This window comes from Pipistrellus kuhlii, unplaced genomic scaffold (assembly GCF_014108245.1).
Source record: "Pipistrellus kuhlii isolate mPipKuh1 unplaced genomic scaffold, mPipKuh1.p scaffold_m20_p_10, whole genome shotgun sequence".
Taxonomy (NCBI): Eukaryota; Metazoa; Chordata; class Mammalia; order Chiroptera; family Vespertilionidae; genus Pipistrellus; species Pipistrellus kuhlii.
The window spans coordinates 25,474,674-25,491,668 of record NW_023425405.1 but is presented as its reverse complement, the minus strand read 5'-3'; the positions used below and the strand labels follow the sequence as shown (position 1 = coordinate 25,491,668).

The window sequence follows — 16,995 nt, the reverse complement described above, 5'->3', positions numbered from 1 at the left end:
ACTAAAAAAAATAAATAAATAAGTAAAACATTGGGGACAGAAGAACAAAAAAACAGAGGGTACAAATGAGGAAAAGAAATGGTAAACCGAAATTCAACTGAATCATAATCACATCTGGTTGATGTTCTACAAAAGGCTACAAAAGACGTACTTGAAACAAAAAAATACAAATCAGTTTTAAAGAAGTGGAATTTTTTAAATGCTATGAATTCTAAAACAATGTTTAAGTAACACAAATGAAGTCAGGAAAAAGGAAAACAAAAACAGTGGGAACTAACATGATCGTGAGCATATTTCTTCGCAAAAGCATTATGAAGTAATCAAGCTCCTATATGATTGTATAAGGTATATGAAAAAGAAAAACCCTAAGATACTGAAATTATATGTCCCAAGCAATAGAGCAACAAAAACCATGAACTAGAAAGTGGCACAAATGCAAAAGGAAATGGAACTATCAATGTAACTTAAAATCTCAACAATCCATTATCAGAATATGGCAAAACATACCAGACAGGTTTTTTCTTAAAAGTTGAATAAAATAATAAACAATGTAGTCATAACTCCATTTAAAATAACAGCAAGGAAAAAGAAAATATATATTCTTTTCAAGTTATCATGAGTTTTTTACAAAAAGTAACCGTATCTTGGGAAGCAATGATGTGACTGGGAGATGCACTAAGGCAGAAATTCTACACACAGTGCACTCGAACCACAACCAACCAAGTTACATTATGACAGAACTTAAGTGTCCAAATAGAAGTATATTTCTATATACTTTCCAAATGCATAGCTAAATTTCAAAATAACACAACATGCAAATACATTATGTCAACATTTATGGGATACTACAAGGTCAACCTTGCAAGCAGAGCTTTCTATGGAAAGTGTCTCAGGCCTGCTATTAATTCTTTTCTGCAGGCCTTCTCTCTAGGATTTTGGCTCTGAGGGTCCTAGTTGCCTAAAAGTTTTTCAATGACTTCAGAGTTTTGAAAAAGTTTATCCAATGTTGAAAGGAAGAAGAGTTACACAGTATCTTCTATGCTGCCACCAATTTCCTGGATTGGACTCATAGTTTATCTACAATAGTAAAACAGATCTTTATTCACCATCATGTGTTAGGTACCATTCTAAAAATTCCACGGTGCAAGGGTCCAGTGAGGGAGAGGATTCTATTAGAACACTTAAGTGTGAACCAAGTGTCATAGTGGTCAAGAAGTCTCAGGAAAAAATCTTTTGAGATCATCAGTAGAACCCCAAGTCACAAAAGACATACCAATATGCTGTATCTATAATACTGACCTACAATCTTTGAATAGGGACAGATAAACAGAGCTGAAACCATCAGTGTTGATATGGCTTAGATAAAACTATAGTCCCCTTTAGAATGATTTAGTTGCTTATTCCAAAAAACCTTTGCCCAGGACAAGATTGTAAGCAAAACAAAGAGAAACCATCTCTAATTTTTTGTTTGCATAAGGAAATTCCCATAGGATGGAGACATTAATCTGCTTACCTGAGCAAACTGCCAGCTTCTCAAACAGGTTATCAAGACTCTTGAAGATCCTTGCTTTCGGTTTCCACCCATCCTAAACCATTTCATTAATGTTGCCGAAGCCAGTCAGTTCCCCATCTTCACAGATGTGCCTTAAAGCATTTGGGCACAGATCCCAAAACTCTACAAATATCCAATTTCCAGGTTCTGAGATACAGCTAAGTGTATCAAAGTGGTGTACTCTCTTAATGCAGTTTTAGTGCTTAGTTTTACTTTATTAACAGATTGTCTGATGATCAGTGGGAGAGTTCAACAATGACATGGTGGGTTTTGTGGGTGTGAGTGTGTGTTTTTTTTTTAAAGGATTGCTCATTTAATTGGTGTGTACTATACAGAAGATTATTTTTCTGTCAGGCCAATTCACCTTTCACTAACAGATCTATGTTGCCATTAGTTGCATCTATGTTAATGGCTTTATCTTAGGGAGGCCGCATTTGGAATACAAGATCTCTTCAACAATTTGACCTTTTTAAAACAACCTAAGTGTCTATTGGTGGATGAATGAATAAAGAAAGTGTGGGCTGTTATTCAGTCTTAAAATGGGTTATTATTCAGCCTTAAAAAATGAAATCTTGCCATTTGTGGAACATGGGTGGACCCTGAGGACATAATACTAAGTAAAGTAAGTTAGAGGCAGGGGTGGGGAGTGGGCAAAATGGGTACGCAGGTTAAAAGGAACAAACTTCCAGTCATAAAATAAATATGTTATGGATATGTAATCTTAAAAGTCACATCACAAGAGAAAAAACCTTTTACTTCTGTATGATAATGAATATTAAATAGACTTATTATGGTGGTCATTTTACAATATATACACATTGAATCATTATGTTGTACACCTGGAACTAATATAACCTTATATGTTAATTATACCCCCATAATTAAAAAAGGAGGTATAACCCTTTGTAACTACAAACCACCACTAGAAACACAAAGATTCATTGTTGTCATCTACTGAGCTGAGTTTGTAAAAGAGTCAACCAAGGAACTCATTAGAAATACAGGTTTCCATGCTTTATACTCAGTTATTCTGATTCAGGGGGATTAGCACAAGGCCCAGGAATCTACTTTTAAAAACACCAGTTTTTCCCTAATTCAGGCTGTCTTTAGATCACTATATATATAATATAGTCTCAAAAAATATATATATATAGTCTCCATATTAAATGTTTCACATAGTTCGTAGGAAAATGGGGTTATATTCTGTCTATATATTGTTCTATAATATGCTTCCCCTCCAGGGAAAATTGTTATATAATCTTTTTGAATAATCACATACAAATCTTATGGTTTTTAATGGCTACATTATATTCCACTATATGCATGTACCATATGTTATGTAGTCCCCTATTAATGATCATTTAGATATTTTATGTTTTGTTTTGTTTTTGCTACTACAAGCAATACTGCAATGAATACCTTTACACATTTGTGCTAACATTTCTGTACAATAGAGAAAGTGGAATAAACATAGAAGAGTAGACTTGCTATGTCAGGTGATATGTGTAGCACTTTAAAGTTTGATGGATCCTGCTGAATTGCTCACCAACTTAGCTATACAACTTAGCTATACAGTGTTGCCTAATGATGTCCCACTCCTATACCAATACCAGTATCAATCTTTTTCATCTTTATCTATCTGATGAGGTAAAGCATAAATAAAATCTTAATTTGCATTTACCATGTTTTTAATAATAATCAGCATTCACCATACCACTGAAATGAAATTATTTAAAATTCTATAAAACATATCATAACTTATTTTTGGAAAACTTTTATTTTTAACTTAAAACTTAAGTCTGTCGCTTATAAGATAAATGGGGTGGATTTCCAAATATATGTCCATTACATAGTATTTCTCAGTTTTACCAAGTGATAAAAAAGAAAAGTGAGAGTAATCAGTCTCGTGCTCAAGCCCTAACTTTGCCATTCATCAGCTAAGTGACCTTGTGCGAGTTGCTTACTCTATTGAGAGCTTTAGTTTCCTCTTTTGTAAATGGGGATTACACTCATTTTATATTATTGTTTTCGAAGGTTAGATGAGACTTTAATTACAAATATTACAAACACCACAATAACAATGCAAGAAAAATTAGCAAGTGACTAGAATTATTTGTATGTCTTTCCTAATAATTATAAAATAATTGTGTTGGTTACCTAATAGAAAGACAGATTCTATTAGTTGAGTCAATAATTAATTGGGATTAATAAAGTCACTAGAATGGCGTGTTTTCCACAAATTTAACATAGTGCTTACAAAATCACTGCTCTGATTGTTATGATTCACCACAAACACTCCTTCAAATATTTCCTAAATTACAGTTTCTTAGATGAAATGGAATTATCCAAATACGTAATCAACTATTCATCAAAATTTTTACTTCAAGCCCTCACCGGTGTGGCTCAGTGGATAGATAGAGCGTCGGCCTGCAGACTGAAGGTCCCACATTCGATTCCCGTCAAGGACATGTACCTTGGTTGTGGTCACATCCCTAGTAGGGGGCGTACAGGAGGCAGCTGATCAATGTTTCTTTCTCATCGATGTTTCTCACTCTCTATCCCTCTCCCTTCCTCTCTGTGAAAAATCAATAAAATATTTTTTTTTTTTAAAAAGATTTTCAAGTTTCTAAGAGGATCCTGCTTCTAAGCACACATTTCTAAGTAATGCAATTCAAGTAATGCCATGGAGATTTCCTAGAGCCAATAAATGAAATTCTAAAATTTTACTGTAATACATTGGACTCTATTAATTATCCTTGATTCTTTCCCCAAAATAACACCAATCTAATTCATTCATTAAATGTCGCAATACCTACCATGCACCAAGTCCTATGGTAGGTACTTTGGGCATATAACCTGCGATCAAGAGATAAGGACTCATATTCAAAATAAAAGGACAAAGCATTATCTAAATGTGCTTGTGACTTTGAAATGACAAATAACCAGCGAAAGGTACATGACCCATGGAACTCACCTTTTGGATGAACACTGATACACTGATGGATCTGTCACATTTCTCACCCCTCATCCATGTAAAACATAAAGGAATGAGATGCCATTGCTTTATGACTTACTTCCAAAAAGCTCTCTCAATGGCTCAGGTTATCTAACCTTCCTCCTTTATTTTCTTCTTCCACATCATGATTTTTACTAAGTTTTATGATGATTTTTTTAATGAGTGAAATTATCTGGAAAAAATATTTTTCAATTTTTGTTTAATAAAAGTCAACACTGCTGTAAAAAAGTATTGCATGTGGAGACCATTTACACAAATATATACAATTTCAAAAAACTAAACTCCAGTTTATTTCTATAGAGATAAAAAGTTCAAGAACACATAAAAATATCCAAAATCATAGTTTATTCTTTAGGAATGTAAACTCTGGAAATACAATTAGAAACAAGTATACTTAGTATGAAAAAATTAGTATCACTACATAATTAAAAGTAAAGATAAGAGGTACACAATAAACTTCATTTAAGAGAAAGTAACAGTGTGTGAAACAGGATCTTGAATGTACTAATAGAAACTTCATAGCAAGACACAGGTAGATTACTCTAGAACTCTACAATAAAAAACCACAAAAACATCTTCCAAATGTTCACTGCTAATCTCCTTAGATATGCACCAGGTACAAAGTATAGAAGACAATATATTTATGTTCTCTGATGAAGAATATAACAATATTAAACATAAATGTGAATAACTCAAAGTATTGAGTATAATTTTACTAAGCAACAAATCTAAAAGTATAAATTCATGCTAATTAAAGGATTAGAGAGGTGTGTGTTTTTTTCTATCCAAAGATTGGGTAAACACTATTATACATTAATTTCTATCTACAATGCTTAGTTTAAGTGTCCATCAAATTATTCCTACTTTTTAAGACTTTTAAGAAAATATTTTTCAATTACATTATTTAACATATATATTTCTTTGAAGTGCACCCCTGTAATAAACTATAGATTTATCGTACCTATAGACTCAGATTTTAACAAACTTCTTTAAATATTTAAAATTGTCTGAGAGTACATTTTTTCCATAATTTAAAGATTTAACACTTTTATTCTTCCAAAATAGGCAAAATCCCTTAAAACTGAAATTCTTTTTACCTATTTTGGTTTAAAAAATATTCCTTCCTTCAATTCAATTTTTTGTTTTTAAATGAGTAATGTGTGCTAAGAAGTTATATCATAATTGAAAAGAGCAATAAAGTATTACTTTTCAAAATAAACTCTGTCATCATTTAAGGACTGAGAATTTCTACTCTGCAAGTCCCACAGAGGTCCTTAAAAAGTTCACTAGTGGTGTACAAAACACTCCAGGGTGCTCACTTGCCCTTGGTCCTCTGGGAAAAGTCTTCTTTGTTTCTCTCCCCACTTAGATTCCAAAAGGCAAATACTGGGAACCCAGTTTTAATAGAAGACCACAGGTATTTGGGTATTTGAAGAGTGAGAGGTTTAAAATGTGGAATGGAGCTACAATGTCTGCTCAGATCTTCTGAGTGATGGGGTGTAAGACTCCAATCTTGTGCAGAATCCTTCTCATGATTAAAAAAAAACGTATTATTCTACATATGTAGAAGTCTGTGACCAAATGGTCACATCAATATCTTCATGAGAAAATGACCTACAAAAGCCACCCAACTTTCAAATTTGAAAAGATGAGTGAGAAGAGAATAGTAGGGATAATTGCAACCATTATCATAGCATTATCCAATATTTATAATATCTATAAAAATTTTTAAATGTATAATTCTTATTTAAAATAGTGCCAAAGGTACTGTAAAAGAATTTTACTGTTAATATATTCTCCAGAAAATTAACTGGTGGAAATTACATGGAGCAAAAATTCAGGACGACCTTACTTAGTAAGCCTTCAGAGTTTTTAAAAGAATGTATCGATACAATGTGCAGATTTGTTGTGCATTGTATAAAAGTGTGGTATTCCTCTGACACTTAAAATTACAGACATCTACAGCTCCAATTCCATTTATGGTTAATAAGAAAAATATAAAATGTTACATTTTTATTGTAAAGTAAATGAGAATCATTAAAATGTAGTATTAGAGGACTTTAAAAGTCCTATCATTGACACTATTAAACAATTACCATTAAAACAATGGCTATGTTGAGCTAGTATCTAACATATCTGACCTAGGGTTGTGAGACCACTGAGAACTCTAAATGTTAGATTTGTATGCACTTGATATTCTCTTCTCAAAATTTATTGTATATAAAAATCACTCAAGGATCTCGCTAAAATGCAGAATAGGATTCAGTAGATCTGGGATGACCTGAAATGCTGCATTTTTAATAAGATGCCAGGTGATATCAATACTACTATACTTACTGTTCTCAGACCACATGAGTGGCAATGATCTAGAATACCACCAAAATGAATTTTCATAATAAAAATTGACATTAAAATCTCATCTCTCACTTTGCCAATTAATGTCTCCACAAACTTCATCTGCAATATTTCCTAAGCATCTTAACTTGTTTAAACTGCTGATCTTTTAAATTAGTTCTTAAGTCTATTAATACTGTTAGTAGCTATGCCTAGGGGAAATTCTTTGTTAAAGAATTACAAAAAGACAACAGAAAATTCACAGTGACATTTTATAAACATTTTAAATTGTGCACAGGATTCCTATTTAATACTATAGCAACCCTCATTGTCTGGTTGCCTCACTTTTTTTTTTTTTTTAACAACTACAAGCTATACCAATAGATTGCAACAAATTATGTTAAAAACCATATTCTATTTAGAGTTAATAAATGAAAATGAGTTCATGCCTTTTGAATAATTAGATTTAAAATGATAGACAAAGCAGTTATGGTCAGAACTGCATTTATATTATAAATGTGTTAGCACTCAAAACACACACATTTTTCACAAATTTGAGCTCTGCATATGCAGGTATAAGAAAACTAGTATTTTCTCTGTGTGACTACAGCGAGGGGCCATGAATAAGGAGACCACTGTGTACTAACAGTGAAAAAGAACAAGTAGACAGTTCTCTAGGCCTTCTTTCCCAGTCAGCTTACTCTCATCCTTAGCCTTGCTTTCTCTCTTACTCTGAATTATTACTTATTCTTAATTCACAGGCAACCTCAACCACAGTGAAATGACCATCACTAGCAAACACCAAACTTTTACATCCATTTAGAAGTCACACAGCTCTATACAGCCACACACAAGTTTGCTTAATTTCCACCATATTGCCTTTTTAATATTTATTTTTTCATTGGGAGTAACTACATTGATTATTCTTCCTATTATAACAAAAACATTAAAAATAGGCCTATTCACAAATAAAAAATACATGTAATTTTATTAATACTTTATCATTTTAAGTTTCAGAATACAAACATAAATAACCCTAAATGAGTTAATAGATAAATGTCCTATCTCAATTTTTTTCATATTTTACAGATAAAAATTTACCTAATTTCCTTCATTTGCAGGCAAACAATATGGCTGACACTGGCATCTTGAGAGCTGTGTTGCAAGATTTATACAATTCCCAGGTCACCTTCAAGGATGTTTGCTTTGAATTACTAGGATTTTCGAAGTCAAGCGGCCTTACAGCCTATCTTAGAAACTGAAAAAGATTTGCACCTGGTCAGCCCTGATCAAACACTTCCAAATAACACATCTGCTAGCAACATGATTTTTGACATACAAATGTTGCAAAGATAACAATAGAAATTCCTCTGTTCATCCACTGGAATCATATCATAGTCTATGTACTAAGCCACCAAGCACTTTCAGTACTTTATATAAATTCTTCTACTAATCTTAAAGTTGTCTGGTTACAAACATTCTCATCGGGCACTTTTCACATCATTTTTGTTTTTTCACATGCCCATTTTTCCACACTGACTTGCTGAACAACCAGCTGTAGAATTCCCGGAGTTGCACCTCTGTTTTATCCTTTAAAAAAAGTTCCCATCCTTGGATTTTCCTTTTATTCTGAAGGCCAAATTACATCTACAAAATAGGAGTTATTAGGGGGAAAATAACTCATGCCCTCACATAGGATGTAACCAATCTGATCAGACCACCTGCCACAATGTATTGTCACAGTGACAATCTTAGGGCAACAGAAACAAAGAGGAGAAAACAAAAACAAAAACACATAGCCAAGAAATAACAAAACCATATTTCAACTTTACTGAAACCTAGACATTATTCCCTTGATAAAGCCTTCATAACTTAAAACATCGGGGCTCTGTCAGGAGCAGGGATGAAAGACCCTGGCACTTTCATAAAGGAGCAAAGCCATAATTCCAGATTCATTGGTCACATGAGAAAACTCTTAGAAATTAATCTGTGGACAACGTAATGCTAATACTAGGAGGTCTCTGCTGACCTGATTGGTGCTTCATTGGAAGTTCAGTCCTTTCAGAAACGTAAATAAGCTTTTCTTCTTGGAGACTACAAGCGGAAAACCTGTTGGCATCTGTCCCAGTGCCACAGCCAACAACAGCTGATGGGTTATGTGGGACTGTGACACCACTGACTTGCTCAAAGGATTTACTAAATACAGTTGCAGCAGTCTTAGCCAAACCATGGCTGTTAGGTTTAGGCAGGGACTGACTGGTTGTTAATGTAAGTCTCTTCAAAGAGAGAAGCTCAAGATTCTCACTTTGGGCTCTCTGAGTTTGTTTTCGAGCAAAATGATCTTTGCACGACTCCCCTGCGGTTTCTTTTTCTTTTCCTCCAGTTTTGTTTCCTCCCGACCGTCTCTGAGTCTTTCCTACACTTGTCTTGTTACTAGAATTGTGACTACTGTTTGATAAGCCTGACTGGCTGGTACTAGATGCAGCCCTGGAATAAAATCCCTCGTCAACTTCAGATATGTCCATCAGTTCTTCTTGATCTGTTAATTCTGTATTTCCTAAACAAAGAAATAACAAAGATTAATTAACACTAAGTATTTTCAATAATTATTTTTTCATGATTAATATCAAATCAATTACACTTTAAATAATTAAACTTTAGCATAATTAGGTAAAGCAAAAGTTTATAGACCAAAATCAAATAATAAATCAAAACATTCTATAAAATGCCAAAAATAGTTCATTGTAATTAAATAATACTAATTTAGAGTATATTAAACTAAGAGCATGCCATAAACCACACCCCACTGTGTTTTTAGAAAGAATTTTCTTACTACCCATGCAAAGCATCAGAAACAATTAGGAAAAATACCACACAGTAAAGCTGGGGGCAAGCTCTCCTCTACTAACAAAGCAGTAGAAAAATCAAAGTTCTTACCAAAGAACTTTAAAAAAAAAAATTATTAAAGTATTTTCAAACATCATTAAAGATTGTATACTATATTATAGGTTATTTTATAAAGATAAAAATATAGACTATCAGTATCACAAACTCAAACTTGTTAAAATTATATATATATATATATATATATATATATATATATATATATATGGAGAGAGAGAGAGAGAGAGAGAGAGAGAGAGAGAGATCTATATATCTCTATATGTGTGTGTGTGTATATATATATATATATACACATATATATTTCTTCATATCAAAGATGGCAAAAATACAATGAAATAAGTAACTTTGATCTCAAAACATAAGCAGAAAATTATTTTGAAAGCAATTCTCTGCCTCAGTTTTCATAACAATTTACTCAGAGAATATATAGGTATAATCATTCCAAAGAGCATTAAGAGTCATTGAGAAATTATGGTGCATAATTCATGCATTTTGATTAGATGACATGCAAAATTGTTGTGACTGTACAACTGTTGCTTAAAACATGCAGCAGTGGCCCTTTTCCATGAGATACCTTGGAGTGCAGCTATAAAGTGCTGTGCTAAAACTGCACTCTGCCAGGTGAGTTTATTCCATCCTCCATCAGTTTTCTTACAGATTTTTGCCTCCTGATCTCTGGCAAGCCTTTGCTTTCAGTTCTAGGATCTGTGGCTGTTTCCTGCACACCCTGTATATGCTGAGCATCAATCTCTCCTAGTGTTCTGCCTTTTTCCCCATTCCCGGTTCTCTCTCCGGCCACATTTGTGACACTAATCTCAGGAATGACAAGGATGCCCAATTCAGTAGTATCATTATTGTTGTCAGGTTGCTCTAGAATTGAAGATGATAAGACAAAATGATGGCTGAAAACAAAACAAAATAAAAATGCAAAACAAGAAAAACAAAAAACTGGACAACTGAATGTTACAAATTAAGTCAAATATTTGCACTGCAGAAATTTCCATAATTTACAATACCGATGGCACTGGAGACAATAAGTTCATCTTGTTTTAAATGACAATGAAGAAACTCACAAAGCATCAACAGAGGTTCTGCATTTTTTCACACACATATTTGACATGGACTATGAAACAGAAATTTTTTATAAATCAAAACAGGATCTCTAAGATAATAGTGCGACCACTTGAACCTATTTATAAAGTCCAAGGCAAATATTCAAGGATATATAGCCAAAACTCTAGCTTTTGTCAACAAAAGAAATTAAGTCACTTAGGAATTCCCCTTTGTACACTTAAGATTCTATTTTTTATTAGATTATATAAAGCTAACTCCATAAATCACAATATTGGAAAAATGCTCATTCACTTATGATACCATGGTTAATAACACTACATGTATAGTTTTTGTCTCACATATGAATCATCTTTTATATTAGTAAACATTAATGCAACTGTGATATAACATTCCACAAATTTAGGCCATCTTGTAACAGTTCATTACTAAACTGGAGAAAAGTAAAAATGGATTTGGAAAAACAAATTGTGTGTTGGTCCTTTTAATCTTGAAAATGGCCATTGCAATCAAAACAAAGAAATGAACCTCCTACTAGTTTATACTTGCAGACATTTTACTCTTTTTGTCTTAAATCACAAAGGCATGATTTTATTTAAAGAAGTCAAGGAAATATCTCTAAGAAATAGAAAAAAAAAAATAGCCTGACTATGTCTACCACGGGGCAGTAATGAAAATTAAAGTTCAAAACAACGTAAGACTATGTAAAACATTTTATACTCTTAAAAAATGTAGACCACAAATCTGCTTGAAAGACATTACATATTACTTTCAAATGCTTTTCATGATAAGATCACAATGTTCTCACTAATGGTGCTAACGTATGTGAAACAGTATCCAAAGCCACATATTCCTAAACTTTGGATCCTGACCTTTATGGCGCATTGATATCAGCTGGGGATCTTGAAGAACTACTGATGCCTGGCTCTCACATGAGACATTCTTATTTAATTGGTATGAGCTATGACCTGAACACCGGGATTTTTAAAACCTCCCAGGTAACTAATGTACAGCAAAGTTTGGAAACCACAGTTCTATTCTGATCTTTCACATTTTGAAAACTTAAAGGTTATTATGGATGTCCTGGGTAGCCCATACCCAGCACAATATGCACTTTGGAGGGCCTCAAACCTCCAAGTTGCCCTGGGCTGGCTGGCCAGTGTGCTGGTATAATTTCCCATTTACTTAGTGCTTCAGAAAAACTTGTCTCAAGGTTCTCTAAATGAAATCTTTATTTCCTGAACAGACCAAAGCATGTTGATAAGGTAACAGCACACTGCAGTTTCTGGGTGTCCCTACAACACAGGTTTAATGAGACTAGAAAGTTCCAACCAAGCCTATCCCCCATTACTTACAGCTGTGTTCAAAGTCAGGGAAAGTAAAATCTTAGTGAGTAAATGCTAAGAAGCCCCTAAAACTGAGAATAAAATCACCACAGTACTGTTGGGAGACAACCAAGACTTGTCTATTTACACTGTAGAAGCAGTTTCACAGATCTATTAAAGGGACCATCAATCCAAAAAATTATAAACTGTGGAAATTATCCAGACATAACAACGCCAATGCATATTAACACAACAAAGTTTTTAAAAATAAGCATAGGTGGCTAACAAAATAGAAAATACTACTATTTGCATCGAATGCCACTAAATCATTTTTTTTGAGTGTGTTCACGTTATTCAATTACTAGAGGCCCAGTGCACAAAAGTTATGCACTTGGTGAGGGTCCCTCAGCCCAGCCTGTGCCCTCTCACAGTCTGGGAGCCCTTGGGGAATGTCCATCTGCTGGCTTAGGCCCAGTCCCCATGGCAGGTGGACATCCTTAGTGCTGCCACTGAGGCAGGAGACACTCCTGCCACTTTGCTGGTTCGCCAGTTGTGAGCCTGGCTCAAGGCTTCTGGCTGAGTGGTGCTCCTGCTGTGGGAGCGCACTGACAACCAGGAAGAAGATCCTGCATTGAGCATCTTCCCCCTGGTGGTCAGTATGTATCATAGCAACTGGTTGTTCCACCGTCCAGTTGATTTGCATATTAGCCTTTTGTTATATAGGATATTCTCAAAACAATGTGTTCTAGTAAGCCTCTGAAGTAGGCAATTTAACTCCCATTTGCAGACAAGAAAACTGAAGTTCAGAAAGAGCCACAAAACTATTCAGTGGGGAGCTAAACAGCAAATCTTTTAACTTAAAATACTGTAAATTTTAACTCTCCAATTCATTAAAATCAATTCGAGTTAAATGTTCTCTCGCATCCTTCAATAAATTTAATTTATTTGCTAGATTCCTGATCATTTCATAAAAAGCAACTGTGGTGAAAATTTAGAATTCTGCAAGCAAAACTATAAAATGACAAGAATAATTATATAAAGCAGCACTAGACAACTGGATTGCTAATTACATTTCCTGTGATAGTGGTGAAGATCTGCAGTCCAAAAAGCATAATATTAAAAAAATTTCAAACATGAAATTATGTGGCAAGTATTATAGAAAAAATAAGAGCATGTGTTTTTTCATAAGCAAAAATCTTTAATTAATAATATGTATATTATCTGGTAAAAATGGCAAAAATTTTAACTGCTTAGTAAATTCATAAAAAGAAAAGCAGGAAACTGTAAAGAGCTAGAAAGAATGGAAATATAATTCTCAGGAAAATTAATGAATAAAGACTATTACGCAATTCCAATAAACATTTGTTACATGACATTGCTCCCCATTATTTCTCCAACATCTTCTACAAAGTTCTGTGACCCAATCTCCCTACACACACCTTCATACTGGTCTCCCTATTCCCTAAGCCTGGAATGCTCCTTGCTTGACCATCCCATCAATATTCCCCATATTTCATATACCCTCCTCCCTACTTCTTAGCACTAATCACTCTCTAACCTACAACTACTTATCTTATCTACCAGTAAGTTCCATGAGGGCAAGGATTTTTGCCTGGTCAGTGCTGTATAATTCAGCACCTGGAAAAGTAGTTTGCATATATTAGTTGCCCAACAAATATTTGTTTGATGGACTAAAAAATTTCCCATTATAAGGTAAAATTATTAGAATAAATAAAACATGCAGAAGAGAAAGGTATGCTAGGAATGTGTTGCTTAAATTTGGAAAAGGAAAAATAATATACAGCTGATATTAGTAAGAATTTTTTAGCTGACAAAGAAAAGCAAAGGCTCTTTGCTTTGGAAAAGTAAAGTCGCCATCTCTAAATGTAAGTTTAGTAAAATACACCGACAGTAAGGGGGGGTGAGCACATGTGCCAGGAGGGTGGGGGTGACCAGAGAGAGGTCAATGGGGAGAAAGGAGATATATTAATTCTATATGTAAATTTTTAAACAAAAACAAAACAAACAAAAAAACCTGGAGGGAAAAATAGATTTTTTTAAATCTATAGTTCATTTATTATGTCATCCATAGGATAACATATATACCTAAAAAGAGGCAGTTAATCCTTTTTTTAAGAAAATTATAGATATGTTTTAAGGGAATACAAATGCATAAGAAAACAGAATCTGTTTAAAAGCCCAGAGCTTAAAATCTGTGCAAAAGATGTCATGATTGCTCTATAACTATAAAAGCAATACTTACATTTGACTTCAAATAATTCGAAAAGTTCAAAAAGGTCCAAAGAGAAACTTCTCAGATAATATTTTATTTGTATACTTTCTATAAATATGTAACCTTCTCTCCATATACAGAAATGAGGAGAGTTAAAGAATACTTTTAGTGGACATTTCCAAATTGGTTCTCAAAGGCACTCAAATAATTTCTCCCTACAAAATTTCTTCTGGCTTTGAGGGGGAGAAAAAGTAAAACAAATTGCAAATATTATGAAAACTGATCATGAAAAGCTGTGATTTCTCTCCTGTGTAATGTTATAATCCCAAATATCTACTTCATCATATAACTCATGAAACTCTTTATCCCAACTTTAGCTTTTATATTTTAAAGGCTGCCCTATTTATCAAAAGTAATCATTTAAATTAAGGAACAATATATTTCTTCATAGAATTCACATAGCTTTATACTCAGACTGCTTTATGAATCTAAAATAATCTGGTTATATCCAAAGGCACTTACAAAATTTATCTGCAAAAACAATAAAATAAGCTGAAGCTTGAAAAAATTAATCCCCAACTTAACTGTCTACATTGTACAATTTTTATATTATTAAAAGTATTTTAGAGTAAACCTCAAGGAAACTCATATACATTTATTATAATTTACAGGATATAAATATTTAAAATATCACAAAATATCTAAACAAGTTCATAATCCTTAGTCCAATCAGTTTAAGTTTATAATTTATCATATTCAATAGAATAAAATGCTATCTATATCCATTAAGTTATTCATTGCAGTGTTATCTATAACTGCAAAAAATTAGAAACAAATCATTTAATAAATTAAGGGAATAGCTAAGTAAATGATGGAATATCAATTCTATGTGGTATTATGTAGCCATTAAAATAATCGGAGCTATTAAAAGGACTTGGGAAAAATTTTTGTTAACTGAACAAAAGCAATTTTAAAAAAATATATATTTTATTGATTTTTTTATAGAGAGGAAGGGAGAGAGATAGAGAATTAGAAACATCAATGAGAGAGAAACATCGCTCAGCTGCCTCTTACACATCCCCCCGCAACCAAGGTACATGCCCTTGACTGGAATTGAACCTGGGATTCTTGAGTCCACAGGCTGACACTCTATCCACTGAGCTAAACCAGCTAGGGTAAAAGCAAATTTTTTAAAAATAATATTTTTAAATTTAAAGAAAGCACAACTATGAAAAATATATACACACATGAAAAAATTTAAAAGTTTAACTCTTTAAATACTGGGATTATAAGTGAATACTCTTCTACCCAGTTTATTATCATGTTGTTACACTGTTTTTTCAATACAATGAGAAAAGAAGGAACAAACTGATCAGTCAATATTACAAATGTATCACTCATTCATGCATTCAATTACTATTTATTGAGCACCTACTATGTGCCAAACATTGTTTTAGCCTCTGGGGACACAATGGTCAACCAGATAAAGACACTGCCTTCACAGAGTTTACACCATAGAGTGGGAATTAAGTAAACAAGACTATTTTAGAAAGTGGAAGTAGCATAGCAATAAAGACAATGAAAATGGGAGAGTAAGCAGAGTGCTAGGGGAGAAAGTCTACATTAGATGGGTGACCTGGGAAACTCTCTTTGAGGAAGGGATATTTGAGTTGATATCTGAATGATAATATACAAAACAATATGAAGAAAGTGTGCAATCCAGCACTTTTTCATCATTTAAATTTCAGCTCAAACATCCCAAATGGCTAATACAAAGCCCTTAGGCAGAAATGGCTTAATATGTCGAAGGGTTAGAAGGAAGGGTGACGGCAGTCTTCAAATGAGGTCAAACTAGCGGTAGGTAAGACATATCACTAGGGCTACTTGTGACATAGTATGGAGCTTATATATCATTCAGATTACAAAGAGCAGCCATTGACAGGTACACAGATCAATTATCTTCGTACTTTATTGGCATTTTTAAACAACAGAAGTCACATTTGTGTGATGCAAAATAATGAAGTATGTCCTAGGTCAGAAAGAACAACACTATAACAATTAACATCCTAGGCCAATAATTTGCAAGGCATATTAAAGGAAAGTGAATCTGCCATAGAAACACAGAATTAGGTCCTGGAAGTTAAAGGACTATACTCTGAGCAAGTGCATAAAGAATAAGAAATCTGGCTCTTGAAGCCAAAGGTAGACTTTCCAAATACGAAAGGAGCAGTACATAGAAAAATGTCGTCTAAATGATTTGTTTATAGACACATTGGTCAGGAGCTATACCATTTTCCTTAATAAAAAAGAGTCAAGTCTTTTTAAATTTTTATTGATCTTAAAGGAAGGAAGAGGGAGGTGGAGAGAGAGAAAGAGAGGGAGAGAGGGAGAAGGAGAGGGAAAGGGAAGGAGAGAGAGAGAGAGACAGACAGACAGACAGGCAGGCAGACAGATGAGAGAAAAACATCTATCAATTGCCTCCTGCACATCGCACATGCCCTGACCAGGAATAGAATCTGCAACCTGGGTATTTGCCATGAACCAAATCAAACCTGCAACC

The 16,995-nt window shown here is 33.6% G+C and overlaps 1 protein-coding gene across 6 annotated transcripts in view; it reads right to left on the bottom strand.

The window, feature by feature from the left end:
* Positions 1-4,896: 4,896 nt before the first annotated feature.
* Positions 4,897-16,995, bottom strand: part of FAM126A (family with sequence similarity 126 member A) — a 66,211-nt gene continuing 54,112 nt past the window's right edge. For 4 of the 6 annotated variants that reach the window (XM_036429189.2, XM_036429191.2, XM_036429192.2 and 1 more), the window contains one exon: positions 4,897-9,459. In XM_036429189.2, coding sequence (XP_036285082.1) covers positions 8,885-9,459 — 575 coding nt within the window. In that variant the 3' untranslated portion in view covers positions 4,897-8,884. Of the gene's footprint in view, positions 9,460-10,380; positions 10,677-16,995 lie in introns of all 6 variants that reach the window. The other 2 variants (XR_006740895.1, XM_036429193.2) reach the window with 2 other exon arrangements.